This window comes from Anser brachyrhynchus (assembly GCF_964034855.1).
Source record: "Anser brachyrhynchus genome assembly, chromosome: 18".
NCBI classification, from domain to species: Eukaryota; Metazoa; Chordata; class Aves; order Anseriformes; family Anatidae; genus Anser; species Anser brachyrhynchus.
In genome coordinates this window covers 9,673,594-9,693,268 of record NC_137711.1, presented here as the reverse complement: position 1 = coordinate 9,693,268, position 19,675 = coordinate 9,673,594, and the positions used below count along the sequence as shown (strand labels likewise).

Sequence of the window (19,675 nt, the reverse complement as noted above, 5' to 3'; positions counted from 1 at the left end):
GATGTATGGGGAGGTTTGAATAAGGTTCTGTTCCGTTTTCAAAGTTCTGACTTTAGCGTAGTGGAGGGGCAGTGGAAAGCAGAAGCTTAAGAAATGCCTGTGAAGCAGTGAGCTTTTTTGGTTTGTTCCTGAAATTCGAATTTGCAGACTTGGACTTTCGAGTATTTTGCAACTTGTCCTGACCTGGATTTATAGTTTAATTTTGACTTAATGTAGTCTCAATGTACTTTCAGAAATTTTGTTTCTATTCCTAGCCATGCAAGTTGTTACCAAGAGCCAGATTTGGAGACTAGTATTCCCAGTAGCCTCTAATGTTGTAGGTTTCAGTCTACTGAAACCTTTTGTTACTAACAGAGATCTACAGGTAAGAAAAATCTCCAACTTTCTCCACGAAGAGGAAATTTCTTCCAGAACCTAACTAATCCCTGAGGTTCTTCCTCATCCATGTTATTATGAAGTGTAGACTGCCTTACCCTGACTTGAAGTCTGGTCAATAAACAGTGGCACCGAAGATTCTGGATGCCTTTGGAATGACTCCTCAGCTGGGTGTTCTTCAAAGAAAGTGGTGTCTTGGCTTGCTCCCAAGATCAGGTAGTGGAGTTAACTGGAGTAACACTGCAGAAGCCCGTAGCTTTATCAGTCTAATTTCCTGTGTTGTGGACTACTTAATCAAGCTTTGAAAAAGCCAGAACAAAAGTTCCGCTCAACTCTCTTGAGCTTTTCTTATCTTGAGGACTTTCAAAAAAATAAAAATAAAAATCCTGTAGGACAGAGATATCCTGTTGTTGGTAACATTTACAGTAGAGGGTTTTGGATCTGAAAATGCAAATTACATTCAGTAAAATCATGATGTATTAGTAGCTCTCTAGAACCACTGTCATCCCGACCTCCTGGTGAATATACAAACATATTACATTATGTCTAGGTCCTGTTGACAGGGATTCTATAAATAGGACACCCTCAGAGGATACAAGTTTTTGAGATTATTGATAATATGATAGCTACCAACCTTTTGGCTCTCCTTGTCTAGTGCAGATGTGCACTTACGCAGCATATGCATGTGCCTTCAAGTTGCTTATGGTCTTATCAGATAACGAATGACTGTTACTAGATAATGAATGATTGTGTTACTGAAATTTCTCACTCTGGTTTTTAGCAGCATCTATTCTATTTATTGCTCTTATCCCATTTATCCAGGATTGCCCATCACAAATCATGTATGCTTTCTTGGCAGCTAGTAAGTGAAAAGATTCAAATCACATTTCCACTGGTTCTGAGAAATTCAGACCTTCCTATTTTATTTTACTTCTGGAGAAGGTCTGATGTTGTGTATATACTAGAGTTCTATTGAAAAAGGCTTCTGAATTTGGAGTAGCCCAGGAAATGTACACTTCCAGTATTGTTGCCTAAACCACATGCGCACACAGACGTGAATGATGCACTCTTTCACACCTGTGATCCACATACATTCTGTTATTGAATTTGGACAAAGTATTGTATTGGGCAAAGTGCCCTTTAAGAATTCCCAGGGCTTTTTGTTTCAAAGACAGATGAGATTGCTGGCTGCATCTGCTCCCAGGCTGTCTTGTTGCAGAGTGTCTGCATCAGGACCTGCTGTGGGCATGCCAGGGTGAAATTGGTGGATGTGCTTTGAATATATTCTTGTAGAGCTTGAACAGTGTTATAAAACTTTTCTGGAAAGTTCTTCATCCATGTTTTAGGTACCTGACCACAGTTTGCCAAACTACTCTACCACTTGTGGAGGCTTCTAAGAATGATGTGGCCCCAAGTACTCTTCCAGTGTTTCAGTTTTCCTAAGGATTCCAGATAGTGGATGGAACAAAAAAGGATGCTAAAAGGAGATGTACTGTTTACACTCAAAATCCATTGACCTTCTCATCTATCTTAGAGCCATACTGAATGTTTTTTGGACACCACATTGTTGTCTTGGCACGGTGAAATTTTTACTCTTCCTCTCATCAGTGTTGAATTTGAGAATATGTGTGCCCTCGCAATATGACTACACATGAACAGTATACAGCATCCAATTTTTATATCTTTCTTTCTGTAGAATTGCTTAGAAAATAAACAAGCTCTTCCTCACTGTATTCCTTGTCTTCCCAACAGCTGGCATCACAGTCTGGGTTATTTCCTTTTCTTTTCACTGGCGGAATAAGAGGTGGATTTGTACAAGTGTCAGAGTGAACACCTTTCTCTTGTTTTAAAATTACTAGTCTCTTTCCCAAACATACAGGATATTTAGGCATGTGAGAGAACATTGTGATACTGTTTGCATTTTTTTCAGTGAGAAATTCTCACTGTTTTGCATCTCTAAAGCAAATACTTGGCATATGCTGTAGCTTGGATTTAGGTCAAGAGCTGTAACACCTAAGGCAATTGTAACCTATTGCATTATCTGAATCTGTTAAACAACTGACTAAATTGTACGTATCTTTGGTTAATGTGACCCTCAGGTAGTCGATTGGATTGAGCAAACTGGAGTAATGCTGCTAGTTCGCAGACCTGCTCATCTGCCCCTGGGGAAGCGGTAAACAAATATTGCGCAGCCAACAAATGAATTAGAGAAATGAACAAATGAACGAAGTAGTGGAGCTTGATCCTGTCTTTAAGGCACAACTTCAGGCCACAGCAGTGTGTCTTCCTCCCCACCCCCTCTGAACATCCAAAATTAACTAAACTTAGAAATGAAGTCTTACTTTCTTTTCTTATTTTCTTTGTCCCATACACATACAATTCTTGATATTGAAAGTTACGTTCTAGTAGATTAGTTTTTTGTATTGTTATTGTACCCTGCCATTCTACTTGCCTAGACCTGTTGTATATTTCTATTACATGTTTGAAAGACAGTGTTGTTTCTCTTCTCCGTTTTCTTTACCTGTTCCTTATTTAGCACTGTGCATCTGGTTAGAGGTCACTATTTTTTTTTTCTTTTCTCTACTGGAGGAACTAGCATTTCATTTCCTTTTTCTGTAACTAAATGGATCTGACTCCACTCTAATAATAATTGATTATGTCAGTCCTTTTAGCTTCCACCTTATTCATTTAAACCAATATTTGAAATTGTAAGATTTTATCAGTAGCAACAGAAAGTATAGAATAAAATGAGTAGATCCTCTCTTACAGGTATAAATAATGTCTACTTCGTGCACCACTAAGACTATTCATTTTAATGTGGAACAGAACTTTTAAGAACAATATTCTGATTTTTTAGGTGGCTGTCATGATGATGATATTTAATTCTTTTTCAAAATACCTGAAGGATGACAATATTTCAATTGTTGCTGTGTTGTTATGAGACTGGGGTTTTATATATTAATCCATGGGAACACTGGGAATGGCTTAAAAATATTGAGCATTGCAATGTTCTGATTGCAAAAAGATTAATAGGCATTTTTATATCATCTGTCAGTGAGTTCCAAATTTCAGATCTAGCTCTTGTCCTTGGGGGGAGGGAGGTACTTCTAGGTAGTCTGGACCAGTTTCCATGCACAGTCCTGCATAGCAGAGCAGCTCTTTAAGTGAGAGTGTGCTCTGATTGTTTTGTATACAAATAGAATGGTGCATGTAAATAGTTTGTTCTAAGTGTCTTGCTTTGCTGGATAATGAGCACATTGCCTTCTCATCCATCACACATTGTGTTCACATCCAACTTATCTCAGGTATGCAACTGCACATGTAGAAACTCTTGTGACAGAATTTGAGTGCAGCATCACTCCTTAGAGCACTGGCTTGTACAGCAGAAACTTTTCACTGTAGCATTTTGCTGAGCAGCTGTGCCATAATATATCAAATTAATGGGGCTCCTTTGTTTCTGCTTATTATCACAAGTCTGGAATAAAGACGGGATTGTTTTATTTATTTCGTGCCAGACCAGGCTGCTTCATGATGAAAGGGGAGAATGGGATAAAAAATAAAAATGGGAAGAAAAATAAAGACGGAGGCCACCTTATAAACTAGCAGTCAACAGTAGCAGTTTGGGAGTATTGGCAGTCAGTATGTAGTGATTACATTCCACATACCAACAGAGTTTGGTCACCTCTGAAAGATCTTAAAGCCTTTTGTTTGCTGTATCTTCTTATTAGTCTAATGTTGGAGTAGTCCTGAAAAAACAGATTGCCCTTCAGACTGCATGCTGTGCCTCATCTGTGTACTTTCTCTTGGGAGTCAAAATGATTATTATGCAGTCTGATAATTACTTTGCACTTAGACAAGGGTTTGCTCTAATGGACAAGATAGTCTTCTTTGCATGGCTAGAGCTGGCAAAACTGAGATAATGCATGTCTCCTGTACCTACATCTTATTCTTAAAATAGTCTTTTGTTGCCTAGTACTAATCAGAATTGAGAAGCTCTAAATCTTGTGTGGATTTTCATACAATTATACCTGGTACTTATTTTTTCCCTAAACCAAAACTCATGAAAATGTAGAATTGGTTTGCTGCTCCATTGAAGTTACAAGTCTTTAGTAAACTCATTGGGAAGTGACCTGAAGTCTGGAAGTGTTCATGAACTATTCAGCAAATTTGGATAGCAGTATGACATTACACAGTGGAAATATGTTCTGTACTATGCCATTCCTCATCTGCTTTTTTTAAGGAAGGGGTTAGCAACGTTTTTCTGTAGTGAGAGCCTTTATTCCTGAGAGATGAGTGCCTTTTCTCTACTTAAATTAGACAGTGCTTTAGTCTGTATGCAAAATGAGGTGAGAGCACGTATGTAATTTTGCAGGTGTGAAAAGATAATAAGCGTATGTGAAGTTTCACTAAACTGTCATTAAACATAATTTCATAATGTTGAAATGCTACCTCCATTTGGTGCGATAGAAAAGTACCTCCATTTAAATTCTGTCCTTTATGTGTGTAACGTGCTGGTGGCTGTTGGTAATCTCTCGTTCTGTGTCTTCTACTGAAGTCCAGGTTTTACCAATCTCCCTGCTGGTGTTTCATCTTCCAGGTCATGCAGATAGCTTAGCAGATTGTTCTTTGATAAATGCTTTTATTTTGGGCATGAACTTGATTAAAATCTTCATCATGTAGAGCTTAAGTAATCTTTGTTTCTCCTTAGTTAATTTGCATAAGCTCTCCTGTCTCCCTTACTCAGCACGTTTGAGGTAGGTCGGTGTGCGTTGCCCAGGCATGTCCTAGCAAGCAGTGCATCTAGAGTTTAGTTTTAATATAAGCATTAATTCGCAGAACATCTATTGAAGAGAAATGAATTGGATACTGGCATGTCTTGATAGGCGGCTAGATCAAATTCATGTTAGCAAATTCATGTTAACCTGTTAGCAGGAATTTGCCCTAGTAAGTGGGCTTAAGGAGATCTGAGGAATCTCTGGTCCATATTTGGCATAGACAGAGTGGAAAATGAAATTTTATTCCTGGGGTGATTAAAATTCTCAATTGTCCAAAATCAGTTTAATTTTCATCCAGGAGAATAAAGTGTACAGATAAATGTTTTCATGAACTAGTGTAAGTATTCTGGTCAGTAGAATTTCAATACTGTGTACTGAGTTCCAGTATACTGCATTGTCTTAAATTTTTTTCTCCAGTCTGTGGAAAATTTATGTGACTATCCAATATGAATAATTTCTTTAACAATGTGAGAATTATTCTTACAGTGTTTTTCATTAATTGGGCCTTTCCATGTAAATCACCTAGATTGCTGGAGTTCAGCTGCGTCTTCACTTTTTATTAGACAGCTTCCTTAAGATTCTGTTTAATCTGGTATTTCTGGAAAACCACAGTGCATTTTCGAAGTCATGATATCAGTTTAAGTCTTTTCTACGTTTTATCAAATATTCCAAATGAGAAACATCCCAACTTGCACCACTTCGTGATTAAATTTTTGTTTAATATGGCCTCCACATGCCAATAAACCCATCAAATGATTGTTGTTACTGGATTGTTGTTAAATATTGATAAATGTCTGATTATGTAGGCTTTCAGAATATTTAATTTAAAAAACTATATTGAAGTACAAAACATTTGAAAAGTAAGATCCCCTACTCCTCGTGTTAGATATTTCGCTGTGATAATAACTATTATTAATCCAATCATATTTTGTGGAGCTACAGACACAACTTGGTTTTAAAATTGCAGTCGTACAAACATTATTGCTATCAATGATTGTTCCTAAGCCTTATGCAAAGAACTGATTGTTTAAACATTTTGTCAGGATCCAGAGTGTTTACTTAATATGCAACAAGTTAAGATTGCATGTGCAGTAGCCTTACTGTAAAGGTTGAGCCCTTAGGTCTTGTTTATCCCTCAATGGAAGATTTTGAATGAGGGTTTCTGAGGCCTGGTACTTTTTCCTAGCCAAACTAGTCATCAAAAGCACAGGGGCTTATTCCTTCACCTTTAAAAAAAAAAAAGAAGTTTAAGAAACTTCTTAAATTTGTGTTCTGTCATAATTGAACACAGTCTGAATTATCACACTTCCCTGTTCAGACTTGCTGCGGTATCTCTTCAGTGATACTTGAAGTTTTTCCAAAAATACTGTGTTCCTACTTCATGATTTTGTATATTTGACAACGTTCTTTTGAAACGTATGCATGATGTGATGCTCAGCAGTACTCATTCTGATTGCAATGCTTTGACTTCTTGGGTTTTATGTGAATTTGCTGAAGTACATTCATACTTCCTTGGTTTTTAATTACTCTTTTTTATGTGCTGAAAATAAACATGTAACATCCTGTTGTGGACTTTGGACTTGAACCAGTGCTAAAAAGAAAATTTAACGGGTGTTCTCCTGAAGGAAAAAAAAATAAAATAAAGACTGCTACAAGATAAGAACATCTGCAGAAATTGATACGCATCTGACCTAAGGGACTTCACTGGGGAGTCAGCACTATTAACACATTTTTATACTTACTGAAAGAACTTTAAATAGTCTAGTAGTTTGTTTTGTGTCTTTATACCTAATGCAAATACGTCACAGGTTTCATGTATTGGAGAAAAATAGAAAAAAAGGAAATATATTTTAACACCTTCTTTCCTAAGTATATCGTATGGGAAAGATTTTAATGACATAAAAATATTCCTTTCATTTATTTTTCTTTTTGATTACACTAAGTAATGGTCACAAGAGCCTTTTTAAATGGTTGAAGATACTATTGGCTCTAATGATTCCGCTGCATTAAAAAATAAAAGGTCCTGGGCCTCAAGACAAACACAATATAAGTTAAATAAGATCTTTTAGTACTTGTAACAACATCAGTTTAAAGTCTTGTTTCTGTTAAGATTAAAATCCAAAATGCTGATGGTTGGTATAAATATCTAGCCTGTTTAGCTGTTACTGTGCCGTGTGAGGTTGTTCAGTAAAGTAGCCTTTCAGTTACTGTGATGACCATGTACTCGTGTGGGAACTCAATGTAAAGTCTGCTCGGTAAATACCTGTATTTTGTAAATCTCCTTTCATCTACAGCACTCAAGTCAAGCCTGAGCAAGCATTATTATTGACACAATTTTACTTCTATAGTGATTAGCATTTTACTGACAGGTTCTTATTATAGCATCATTGCAATTTGATGGAATATCATCCTATAATACCCTAACTATATACACCCCATTATATTTCTATAAATTTTGGATTTAGATAGAGTTAGAGCTTTAATTACTTGCTGTAGGTAACAATAGTAAGAAGCAGAACTGAAAATGGAGCTGATAAATTTCTTCAACACAATCCTGCTTCCTTGCTCCAGTATTCTGCAAATGAAAGAGATTTAAGCATATAATTCCTAATAATCTTTATCTTTTAATTGGGTGAAGGAACAAATTAATAAGTGTAATCATCTGTTCATATTTAGTTAAATGAGTGAAGCTGCTTATTACCATTGGCCGAAAATATAGTTCAATACTTAGGTATTTTAATAGTTAAATATTAGTTTTACAATCATTCCAGTTAGCATGAGAAACTCCTAGTTATTGTGATTAAATTACAAAAAAGAACTGGTAGAAAATTGTGTTAATCATGTTTCCAGTGAGAAATCAGTGATCTGACAGAATTCTGCTGGGTCATGCCTGGGCAAGTAACTATTACTCTATAAGCACTATTCCATAAGACTACTTAAAAATTAAAAAAAAAAAAAAAAAAAAAAGACTGAGACAGTATAGGATTTCTCTTTCCATAGTAGATCTCTACATAACAATTCAAATTAATTTAATGAAGGGATGGTTGAATAGAATGCTGAAAACTTTGGTGAGACTTCATAAAGCCCTGCGTTAACTAAAGGAGAGATTTGGGTGTAAATGAGCAGAGCCTAGAAACCCTCTGGTATGAGTAGCATGTTCCTTTTTTAGTCTGGCAGGTTATTCAGTGAACTGTGCAGTGACAAAACTAAGATGCACAGAAGGATTTATGAAATGGCTCTGGTAGGATTTTTGGGCTTCAGAATTTCCAAGCTGTGAAGGTGGTTAGCTGTTGGTGGTTAGACTACTAGAGTGGACTACACGGCATATGGTACCAGTACATGGTCCCTGCTCCAGTATGGGTTCTGTGACTTTTAGAAAACCTGGGTTCACCCATGTAATTTTAGACTTGTAATTGAAGAAGTCTGATTAGGAGTCCAGTCGTTCTAAGCTCCTTGTATGAACAAAAGGGATATCTCCAGATTGCTGTTTCAGATTTTACGGAAAATGAATTTTGCCTAGAGAAGTTTTGGATGCCCCTGGAAGTGTTTATGGCCAGACTGGATGGGGCTTTGAGCAACCTGGTCTAGTGGGAGGTGTCCCTGCCCATGGCAGGGGGGTTGGAATTAGATGTTCTTTAAGGTCCCTTCCAACCCAATCCACTCTATGTTTCTTTGAATATTAAGTCCTTGATTGTCAGTTTGTATGTTCATAGAATCATAGAATATGTTGTTTGTATGTATGTGTACAAGCATATATATATTTACATATGTTTTATTTATATATGTATATAGCAGACACTAGGTGCCTAATACCTTATAGAGAATTTATGCTTTTGCTTCTCTTTGTTCAGTTCCCCTTTTAATAAAACTAAGATGGAAAAAATTGGATGGATAAAATTGGAGACCAATTAGTTTTTCATCCTTATTTCCTCTTTAGTATGACAGGAGGGTTCTGATCCCATAGGCTGTCTCCTGAATAAGAGAGATTCTTTGTGTTAGAGGAAATCGTAGTGATGTAAAAAAAAAAAAAAAAAAGCCACATCTGCAGAAAATGTGTTGTTTTTAATTACTGTCAACTCATTTAATTTGTGCTTCCTGTCACCCACTTCTTTTTCCATTTATATGTGCAAGGGAAACACAAAACTCTAAAACGATGAAAGTAAGAAAGCTCTCTTTCTGGACGTTGCATTTAAAAGCAAACACTAGTGAAAAGTTGGAACAAGTTCTGGCATGTAATTTGATGGCTGTTGTTGCTGCTGGGTATAGAACACTTGATTTATACACGTATCAGATATGCAAGCAATACTCTTGTATTTCAGTGGAACAATTTTGTAACTCACAGAACAGTGCATGTGCTCGTAGTACAGTTTTGTAATGTATGTAATAATCTAGTTCCTCTGAATGTCATCAGAACCCTGAATTTTGTATTGATCAACAAGTAGTTGAACATGCTCATTAGATTTATAGTTTGCACATTATGGCTAACCCAGCATGCTGTGACCAATTTAGAGAATCTGTTTCATGGAGAACCCAATTATTCTAGTTTTATTTTATTAATTTTACCGTTTTAATTATAGTTATTTTGTGCTGGTTTTATTAGTTTTACAGTGCTCTAACTCCTAAAATGTTTAAATTTAGTGGCATAAAGTACATATCCATGACTGATTCTAATAATCTTAGTTAGATATGCTTTATTAACTTCACTCCTAATCATTGAAGTGACAGTTAATAGAGAGGAGAGATTCATATGCCTAACCATAGATGTATCCTAAGATGTCAAAGTAGCATTCTATCTGAGACCACCTAGACCTTTATAATTTTTAAAGTTACTTGTATGGCTTTTCAGAATATGTATTTGTTGGTAGTTAAGGTAAAACCAGAAAACTATTTTATGATCTTAATATTTCTTATCCATCACCATTTCTTGCTGTGATAAATTATAAATTATTTGGTATTTCCTTGCAGAGAGACTAGTGCCTATTTAAGTAAACTGCTCAATAAGCCGTAAGCCATATTTAATATATGATACAAAGGCATTGTCTGTCTAGAAAATGAATTATCTAATGTGCTAGCAGAAAGGATTGTCATGTTTTTCTGTCCTGATTAGAGTTTTATTGTTCCATGAAGAGCCATAGTCCTTTGCCACGAGCCAAAAAAATATTTTTTTGCAGTTCATGTTACTATTTACTATACAAGGCGTATTAATACTGCATCACAGCATGTTCCTACTTGGAATCTGATATGTGCTGCATATCTTGTATAACGTAGTTCTATCTAGGTACAGGTATATAGTTAGCATTTGTAATAATAAAAATAAATTTGCCTAATTAGATCAAAAAGTTGATTCTTGGATGAACTCAATTTTTGTATGGAAGTGGATACTCAAAATATTGAAAATTTCTAATATGGAGAGTTTCTTTTACTTTCTGAGTCTGAATGGATGTAAAATAGGCAAGCATGGAATTTCATTGATGTATTTTAAAATTTGTGAAAGAAGCAACAGTGAAAAACCTTTCACTTGAATTTAAAAGGAAATATTCAGTGAAGTGAATATAAAAGAGCTCTGTGAGACATGGAGGAAATGGGAACCGGTGTGCGTTGCTTCTGATGCCACACCTTACACCGGGGAACCAGAGGAAGCCATTTGTACTCGAAATAAACCCGCTTCTGGTTGGATGAAAGAAGCTAGTTAAATGAGCTGTGCTGTACAGGAGCCGTACCGAAGGGTCAGGATGTGTTGCTCTGTGTGGGTGATACTTATCTTGCAGCCGTGTAAGGCAAGAATGCTAGCCACGAGTCAGAGTCCCATTGAGAGAGGAATAGTACCACTAAAGAGGGAAAAAGTTGGATTTTTTTTGGCTGAGGATCCAGGAATAAGTTTGATTACATAGTGACAATTTTAAGATCTGTCTGTAAAACATACCTCTTAAGATGATGCTAAAAGCAGTCTTGAGTGATCTTGGTTCTAAAAAATGAAAAGAAAGCAGGAAGTCTTTGTGCTGTGCATAACATTTCACTGTTATGGTAGGGTAGAGGGAAGTGTGAACATTTCACTTCTTACAAAGTGCCAGCTTTGTTAGGCATTTATAGTTATTTTCCTCACTTCTTACAAAGTGCTAGCTTTGTTAGGCATTTATATTTATTTTCCTGCTGTGTTGCAAGATCAAAATGCAGCTGTTCTCAATAATATGCATTTATACTGTTAAGTATATTTTGCTGCAAAGTCATTATAATTGAAGAATGTGGATAAATGATGCTTTACAGTACTGTCTTCTGCAGGAGGGAGATGCTGGCTTTTATGTGCCCTGCTTATAGGTTTGGTACAGCCGTGGAAGTCTTACGAGAGGTCACTAGGAGCACCAACTGTGGCTGTTTTGTTCCTTTGCTTTTAAGAAAGGAATTGTCATTTGTTTTCTTTGGAGAAGGATTATTTTTTTTCATGTGCTTGTGAAAGTACAGGTTTTAAAAATAATTAGAAAGCCTTGTGGAAATAAAAATGTGTATGTGTATAGAGAGCATATTTAGGTAATTTTAAGAAAAAGTGAACTTAAAGATACTACTATGGAGAACATTTTGGAGAACATTTTACTTGAGTTTTAAGCATATTAATCCCTCTCTTCCTCTGTGTTCCTCTAATTCCATATATGATTCAAGTATAGGACTGCTACATATGTATAATGATATCATTATCTAGATAATGATACTATCCAGTATGTAAGGGAGGAGATATTAGAGTGAAATCTTAACTTCATCTTTATAGTAACTACATCGGAGGTGTTTCATTCATCTATAATACCTGCCTTCCAAAGCTCAAACTAGAAAAGAGTAAGAAAAGCCAAAGGTATTGTGTGTGTGTGTAAATATGATGTACTACTAAAGAAACAGAGAAATGAGGATATTAGTAAGCATGTAGAGTCTCAGAAATTTTTCTTTCTAAATTACGTTTTGAATTGTCTTCATATTTTCCATCAACCAGCTTTTCTTTCTCACATTAATTCTCAGCATTGGTTTTACAGTTCCACCTTTTTAAGGTTTGTTGATATTGGATTAGATCATAGTTTCTCTTGCTTCTAGCTTTGGTGATTACAGAATGGAGGTTTTCAGATTTATAATCTTAATTCTTAAGATTCTGTATTCTTAATTTTCAGACGATGATCTTAATTCTTGTATTTCCCGTGTTTTGAATGCAGATTTTGTGATCTTGTTTTGCTGCCATGTGGGTGCAGAGCAGTTCACACAATGTTCATTTCATTTTGCCTTAGATTGTTGGTTGCCAAGTCAGAAGAGAGCCACCAATGTCTACTGAACGGTACACTCGTTGGATCAATAATCTGACTGAAGAACAGCTTCATACACAGGTATTCATGTTTTAGCTGTGACTGAAATTATGGCAGAAAAATACAGTGAGAGGTTTATTTTGTTATTTATTTTTTGTCGTTCATTAGCAACACTTGATAATTTACCAAGATTATCAGGTTTTTATAATTTAAATGCTAGAGTATTGAGTAAGAGAAATGTTACTGGTACATATGATCATTATGTAATGATGACTTCACACTGAGTGAGACTGAAGCTTTCAACTGGAGGTTCAGAGGGAGCCTAACTTTTCACACTGCTGTCTGTGGCTAAACATATATACTCATGTTCTAATCATCAGTTTAGGGTTTTCATTTTAAAATATATTTCAATACAAAAAGAAAAAAATCTTTCTTTAGAAGACTTTTTTTCTCCATGGGGTTTAGGTACTGACAACTTCTTTATCTGTTTAAGTGTTGCTAGAGATCATTTCAAAATAGCGGTTCTTCAGGCATTAAACATAGTGCTCATTGTACATGCTTCTAAGTGAGATGCATCTTGTACGACCGAAGATGACAGTTTTGGCATAAAGAAAGGTTGTTTCGTTAGGCAGGCAGCCAATGCTGAACTAAAAGAGACTTTGGCAAAAACAAGTTAAACTGAAGAAATCAATCCAGCTTGTGGAGGAATGTGTGTACTGAGTATTATAAGAAATCTAATGGATGGTTAGCAGAAAACATCCCAGCAGGCATTATGATTCAAGTATTTGGGATTGGGTTTTGTGATGCTATAGTAGGAAGACATTTGCTTTTGATTTTCCTGGATTTAAGTGGCTGAAAAGATTAACGTATCCATGTTTGTTAGACTTCATTGTAAACTGTGTTGTGTTCCCCATTACCATAGCCCCCAAAGACATACTCAAAGGCTCTGGTATGGCTGTTGTAACACAAGAAGTAATCTGTAGACTTTGTTTTAAAATCAGCAGTGGTATTATGGTTCTCTATAATTCACCAAATGAAAGTAGTTACAGGAAATCTTACCCAGTGGAATATTTGGAATTGCCTTTGAGTATGGCATTAGAAAAAAATTATAGGTTTAAAACCATGAATTTATCTGACAGTGGTATCTGGATACACAGTAATAGCACATCACTATGTTGTTGAAGGGAAGACAAAAACTAGAGTATGCAGTGTAGAAGCTTGTCCTACACGATTTGATATGCTTATCTATCTTGAAATGGCCACTGGATAGAGCCTTTAATGAGTTAAGCCAGAAATTTTAAAAAGTACCCTAATTTTAAGAGTCCAATCAGTTGAGGGGTGCAAAATGAAAACCAGTTTTAGGATGGGGCTGCAAGTTTTCTGGAAGAAATTTTCTGGTGTGCTGCTTCTGATAGTAAGGTACAAATTCAGTGACATGGGAAGTCCCATGCAGTCTTATGTGCCTACAAATATCTCTTGAAGATTTAATCAAACAGCATGTGAAATCCATTATTTTTGTGTATGATTTAGATTCACACATTTTACAACTAGATAAGGAATTTTGGAAAATATATTGGGACAGGAACTAGAAGGCTGCATAACAGAACATGCTACTTATTGATGGGTTTCTAAACAAGACGACATTTATACAATCACTCTCTTTATGTATTCCTGTTTTGTATTTGAACCTGTTACCTGTTCTCCATCAGATTTAACATAGAAATAGTAGTTCCTCAAAGCCTGTAGGTTTCTCAAAATTTTATGGAAGTGCAAAGCTAAATAGATGAGACTGTACTGCAGCAGCTAGAATTCATATGTTAAGAACCACAGGATCCACTTGGACAGAGAATTTAGGTGCTCAGTTATAAGACAAGCTTCAGCTGCAACCCATGATCAACTGTGATGCAAGTCTATATGAAGCTTGGCTTTCCTAATTCTGGTGCTAAAAGGACTGCTTGATTTCCAGAGCACTACATGTTGGCATATGTCTCTTCTCTCTCTTCTCCTGCCGCAGTATCCATTATTCTGATCAAAAATTCAGGTAGGGATGTAATTATTTTGATTTTTCTTGACTATAAGTATAGGTAGGCGGAGGAACTGGGAGTAAAAACTATTTCAGCTGTTCTCTAATGATCAGGATATGAAACAACTGTGTGAGGTTAAGCCTGTGAGGGGGTTGCTCTCTTCATCGTGATAAACCATACATTTAATTTTGGGTGTACTTTTAAAACCTTTTTTCAGGAAATAAGTCCCGAGAAAACTCTCATGATGGGCCTCTGCTGAGGGATTTGTAGAATCTATGGGAGGAGCAGTCCTTCAGGGAATTTGGGAAAATTGGCTTTAATTTACAGCATATTGTCTCCAGCAGTTTCCTGTAGTGAAAGAATGTTCAGCTTTTTTTAGCTGTCTCTGTACTCAGTGCCCAGCTTTTTTTTCCAGTTACTTCTGTTGCATTTCTATATCATGTACGTACAAATTATTTGTGCTGTAAATTGGGAAACAGTGACCATTAAGAAAAAAAAGCAGCTGTCAAGATCATGTAATCGGCTATCATAATATTTATGTTATTAATAATATCATGTAGCATTTGATTGCTTTACTAGGCAGTGACTAAAGTCCAGTTTGAAAGAGGTGGGTGGCAACAGATGTTTTGTTAGGTGGTTGAATGGCTTCGTATGCTGTGGTGCTGGCTGTTGGTTTTATATTGCTTGAGTCAATACCAGATTTTTGGATCGAATGTCTATACCCTGTCCTCACGCTGAGATCATTCAATGCAAAATGCTTCTAGCATTTTAACTTTTCTCTTCCCTTAGCCATGGCCTCTTGATGCTTACTCATCCATTAAATGTTTCTCTAAACAATTATACTGTAACATTCCAAAGATACTTTATGGTATGCGTGAAATTTCAGAATATATACCCCAGAGAGTGCGGGGGCGAATGAAAGAGTACAAAGAGAGCATGCTAATGTGAAGGCTACTTTTTAAAAGATTAATATTTGCTTTTTAAGGTTATCTTCTGCATGAACTATGAGCAATTAAAACATACTTTTACACGTATATTAATATAAGCCTTAAAATACACAGATACATATATTGATTGACTTGATATTTTTCTGGTTTTCTGGCCTATAGGCACCCCCTACACCCCCGAAAAAAAAAAAATGGTTTAATTGTTTGGTAATTGTATAGTGACAGGTACAGAAAGAAAATAAGCAAACAAATATAGATAAATGACTGATTGGATGTTGAAGTAAGTGGAAAAAATACAGATTAAATCTAATCCTATAGGATGTTAGAGTCTGAGTTGTTCTTGAATTGTGCTTGAAGTTTGATCATGCTCTTGTACACTGGAAATTTTACTGTACTGTGTAAGTAAAAATGTCTAAATGGCTTTAAGGTTGGATTAATTGCACAAATATTTATACAAGTAGTTTTTAAGGTTTGTTGCTGACTGTAAGTAACATAGCCAAGTTCACATCCATGTCCGTTAAGTCACTATTTAGGTTAGGTTAATCTCACAGGCAGCCTGTGAAGTATTGTGTTCAGCCTGAAGCATAATTCCATCTGACCTGCCTTTTTTTTTTTTTTCTTCTTCCTACCCCTGAAGACAAGAAACCTCTGTTTTCTTATGGTTGTTGTTTACTTAGAAGCAGTCCATGAGCTTTGTTTGATATGTGAGGAAACTCTTGCAAATCGGAGTGGGCTCCCTGGCTGATAGATTGGACTGTCGTAATTTAGAAAGGTAACAGAACAAAACGTGATTCTGTGTGGCTGTTGTCCACTGTAACGTTGTCTGTGTTGCTTCCTGATCCATAGGCACTTTGCACATTGTCTTAGAGCTCTTTGTATAGAATAGGTCTGGAAGTTTTCACAGCTGATTTGTAGCTCTTACCAATAATCTCTCTAGGCCACCTGATAGAAGAATAACATTTAACCTATTCGAGTTCCATAATGATCACTTTCCTATGCTATTACAGGTGGTTGTGACATTTAGCTAATAGGCTTAAAAGCTATGCTTCCCTACTTACGAAGTGTTCCTATTTTAGAATTTTAATTAACGTTAAATAAAAGTTCACACTACAAATCAGGATTTACTACAGATATACTCAGCTTTTTGGCTGAGTGGATCACGTAGTATGTTCTAAAGGACCATATATCAGGAGCTTTTCCTGATCACACGGCAGACGTTTTCCATAAATTCCATACACTCGATATTGCATTGTCTTAGTACATCTCAGCAAGCAGCTTCTTACAATTTCCAAGGAGAGTGGGCTGTTGGGGTGGGTTGTGGCTGGCAGAAGAGACTCGTGCACCTTGCTCCCTGTCTGCCTGGAAAAGAGAGCTGGTGGGAGCAGGTTATGTGGTTGCTGTCATTCTCAGGAAGCAGACAGGTGAGTAGGTGTGCTGTGTGCTGCACGGGCAGAAAGCCCAAAGTGATGGGAGGGAGCTGCACTGCCCTGATAAGGTTCTGCAGCCAAATGGAAGCTGGCAGTAACCAGACCAGCTCTCTTGGTCTGCTGCACAGTCCCAAAGAGGCAGACAAAGCTGGTCGGAGTAGATTGCAAGCAGGATGCATTTTCCAGGCAGGCCACAGATTGAACGTCTCTGGCTCGTTTTCTTCACCTGCCGACCAGAAAATTCTGGCTTTGTAAGTGCTGGGCTTGGTTGTCAGTATGTCAGAACTGAAATACCAATTGAGATTGCAGTCTGAAAGTGGGTGTATGCAATGCTTGTTGTCCACTGACATTGGTAAAGGCTGGAGGCGGACAGAGAGTAAGACTTTCCTACTCTGAAGAATGAATAAAACATGAAAAGGCTGATTGATTCCCCCACCCCCCTTTGCATTTGTATAGCTCATTTGTATTTGTTGTCTTTTGATCAAAAGACACTCAATGCTTTCTTGGGCTTTTTTTTTTTTTGGTCACAGTTTCCTCTTCCTTCATCTGTTTTATCTAAAAATAGCAAAGTCCCTGATGTTTTTCTACTGAGTGATAAAACCAAAATTACAAACTGGTTAAATACAGTAGAATGCATTAGTTTCTATGGGATTAAGCATATACCATATAAGAAAAAAAATGGCTGCTTCCTTTTGTGGTTGATCCTTTTTCCCCTCTAAAGGAGAACAAAACAAAGTTGCACAAGCTAGTCAATGTTTATATTTGTGTTAGAAAATGCATGTCAAAGGGGTTCATGGAGTTTTAGAAAGTTTAATGAGAAGTGGCTTACCCACATCTGTGAACTCAAAGCACAATTAGAACTTCCCAGTGAGGCTTTATGTAAAGGCATCTCAGGGTCAAATATTTCTGAACTTCCAGAAACAGGTTTGCAGTAGTTCAAAACTATACAGATTTTGCATTGCATTAGCAATTTTGCATGAGTTTAAAGGCATACTGCAGAGGATAGTGTTAAAATACTTGTATTTTTCTTCTCGTGTTTTGTTTGATGTTTTGCATGCATGATTGTGGTTTATAATATATGGCAATATATGAATGCAATAGAAGCATTATAATATAAAAGCAACTTGCAGTACAGTCTTACAGCATGGTGGATACTTGTATGACAAAAAAAGCATGACTTGCCTTTGGATGTTCAGGTTAAGAAGGTAAAAAAAGAGTTTACCACTGATTTGAGCTATAATTAGTACCCAGTGATGATCTTTCCCTGTATTTTAAGTAATTTTACAAATATGTAATGTGGCATGTTTGCATCCTAAAAAACAGTTTTTATAAAATGCTTGATGGACATGTAATGCCAAATGTAAAGGAAAGTTGTCAAGGATTAACTTTTTGGAAATGTATAATTTATTTTCAAAGCTATAATTGACATCCATGTCTCCTCAATGCTTCTGAAAATTAATTTGATAAATAGTGCAACGAGTTAAAATAATATTAAGGCTTGTTTATTAATGTAGGTCTGCACTTAGGGATGTGGATGAAACCAACTAATAGCTACCAGCTTCTGAATGCTCCATTTATTCTTGTTTGATCTTCCATATTTATTCTGTTGATATGTTAGATTACAAATAAATAGTCTTTAAGCTTCACTTTGGGCTTTTATGTCATTGCCTTTTTTAGTTTAAGGGATCTTTACTTTTGACTAACAGATGAGAGACAAAAAACAGTTGTTTTAACATGATAGTTAAAAGTTTGAAATGACTAATCTTTTTTTTTTTTAATTTCAAAACAAAAAGTCTACTCCAAATACAAAAGTTTCCAACTAATTTAGTGTTGTTTATTTTTCAATTAGTCCTCCATATGTGAGAACGCAGAGCAGATACACCCTTAACTTCCTGTGATTTTGGTTCTTTGAGTTGGAAAATCAAAGTGCTGATTCCACAAAAAGGGAAACATTTTTAGTATGGCTTTTAGAGTAATAAAAATAATTGATTCCAAGCATATATTTTTATTGTAATGCAGCTCCCTCTTACAGCCTTATATATATAGGAAAAAAAATATTTATTTTTTTCTCTTGCAACCAGGCACTGAATGGTTTCTCACCTTTCAAAAACTGTGACTGAGCACGACTTAAGAGCACTTATTACTAGAAAATAACGTGCTGTTTTTGGTCTCAGCTTTCAGTGCTAAAAGTATTGGGCTGGATTTTCAGCAGAGCTTGGTAGTATTTGGAGTAACTGGAGTGGGTGGGGGTGTGAAAGCATCACTTCCCGTGTTGGATGGTAGATCAAATGGCTGGTTTGACCTATCACAGTCAAGATTCTGCTTCTTAATACTAATTATACTGGCTTCACTCTGCCATGTTTAACATTTGTCTCTATAGTAGTTCTTGCTTTTTTTTTTTTTTTGACTAATAAAGGAAGTTGAATTTAAAAAGAAATATAATCCATCATATCCTTTTCCATTAATGATACATGTTGCACTTATGTTTGGGGTTTTATCTTCCTATGTCACTAAGAAAACATATTTTCTTCCAGTCTAACGGCTTTTGAGTATAAGGATCCAGATTTAATGATCTGTTCAATTTCTGTACTTTTTTTTTTTGTTAGCACAAGCATGACCCTTGACTGGGACAAGGGATTTTTATTTTGTTTGTACAGCCTTGGCCAAATGGGCTGTGATTAGAAGTTCTTGAGGTTGAAGTTATTCAAATAAAAAAAATAATAGGCAGCTTTTCAGGGTGTTAGCTTAGATCAACCATAACTGAACAATATGTCCTTTGTCATACAGAATAGATACTCGTCTATTCATTTGTGCCAATTACATGATCTTAGGGATGATTAGCATATATCT

General features: G+C 36.1%; 1 protein-coding gene across 5 annotated transcripts in view; it reads left to right on the top strand.

The window, feature by feature from the left end:
* Positions 1-19,675, top strand: part of B3GNTL1 (UDP-GlcNAc:betaGal beta-1,3-N-acetylglucosaminyltransferase like 1) — a 137,421-nt gene that overhangs the window by 36,364 nt on the left and 81,382 nt on the right. For all 5 annotated transcript variants that reach the window (XM_080560690.1, XM_080560688.1, XM_080560692.1 and 2 more), the window contains one exon: positions 12,413-12,508. In XM_080560690.1, coding sequence (XP_080416816.1) covers positions 12,413-12,508 — 96 coding nt within the window. The remainder of the gene's footprint in view (positions 1-12,412; positions 12,509-19,675) is intronic.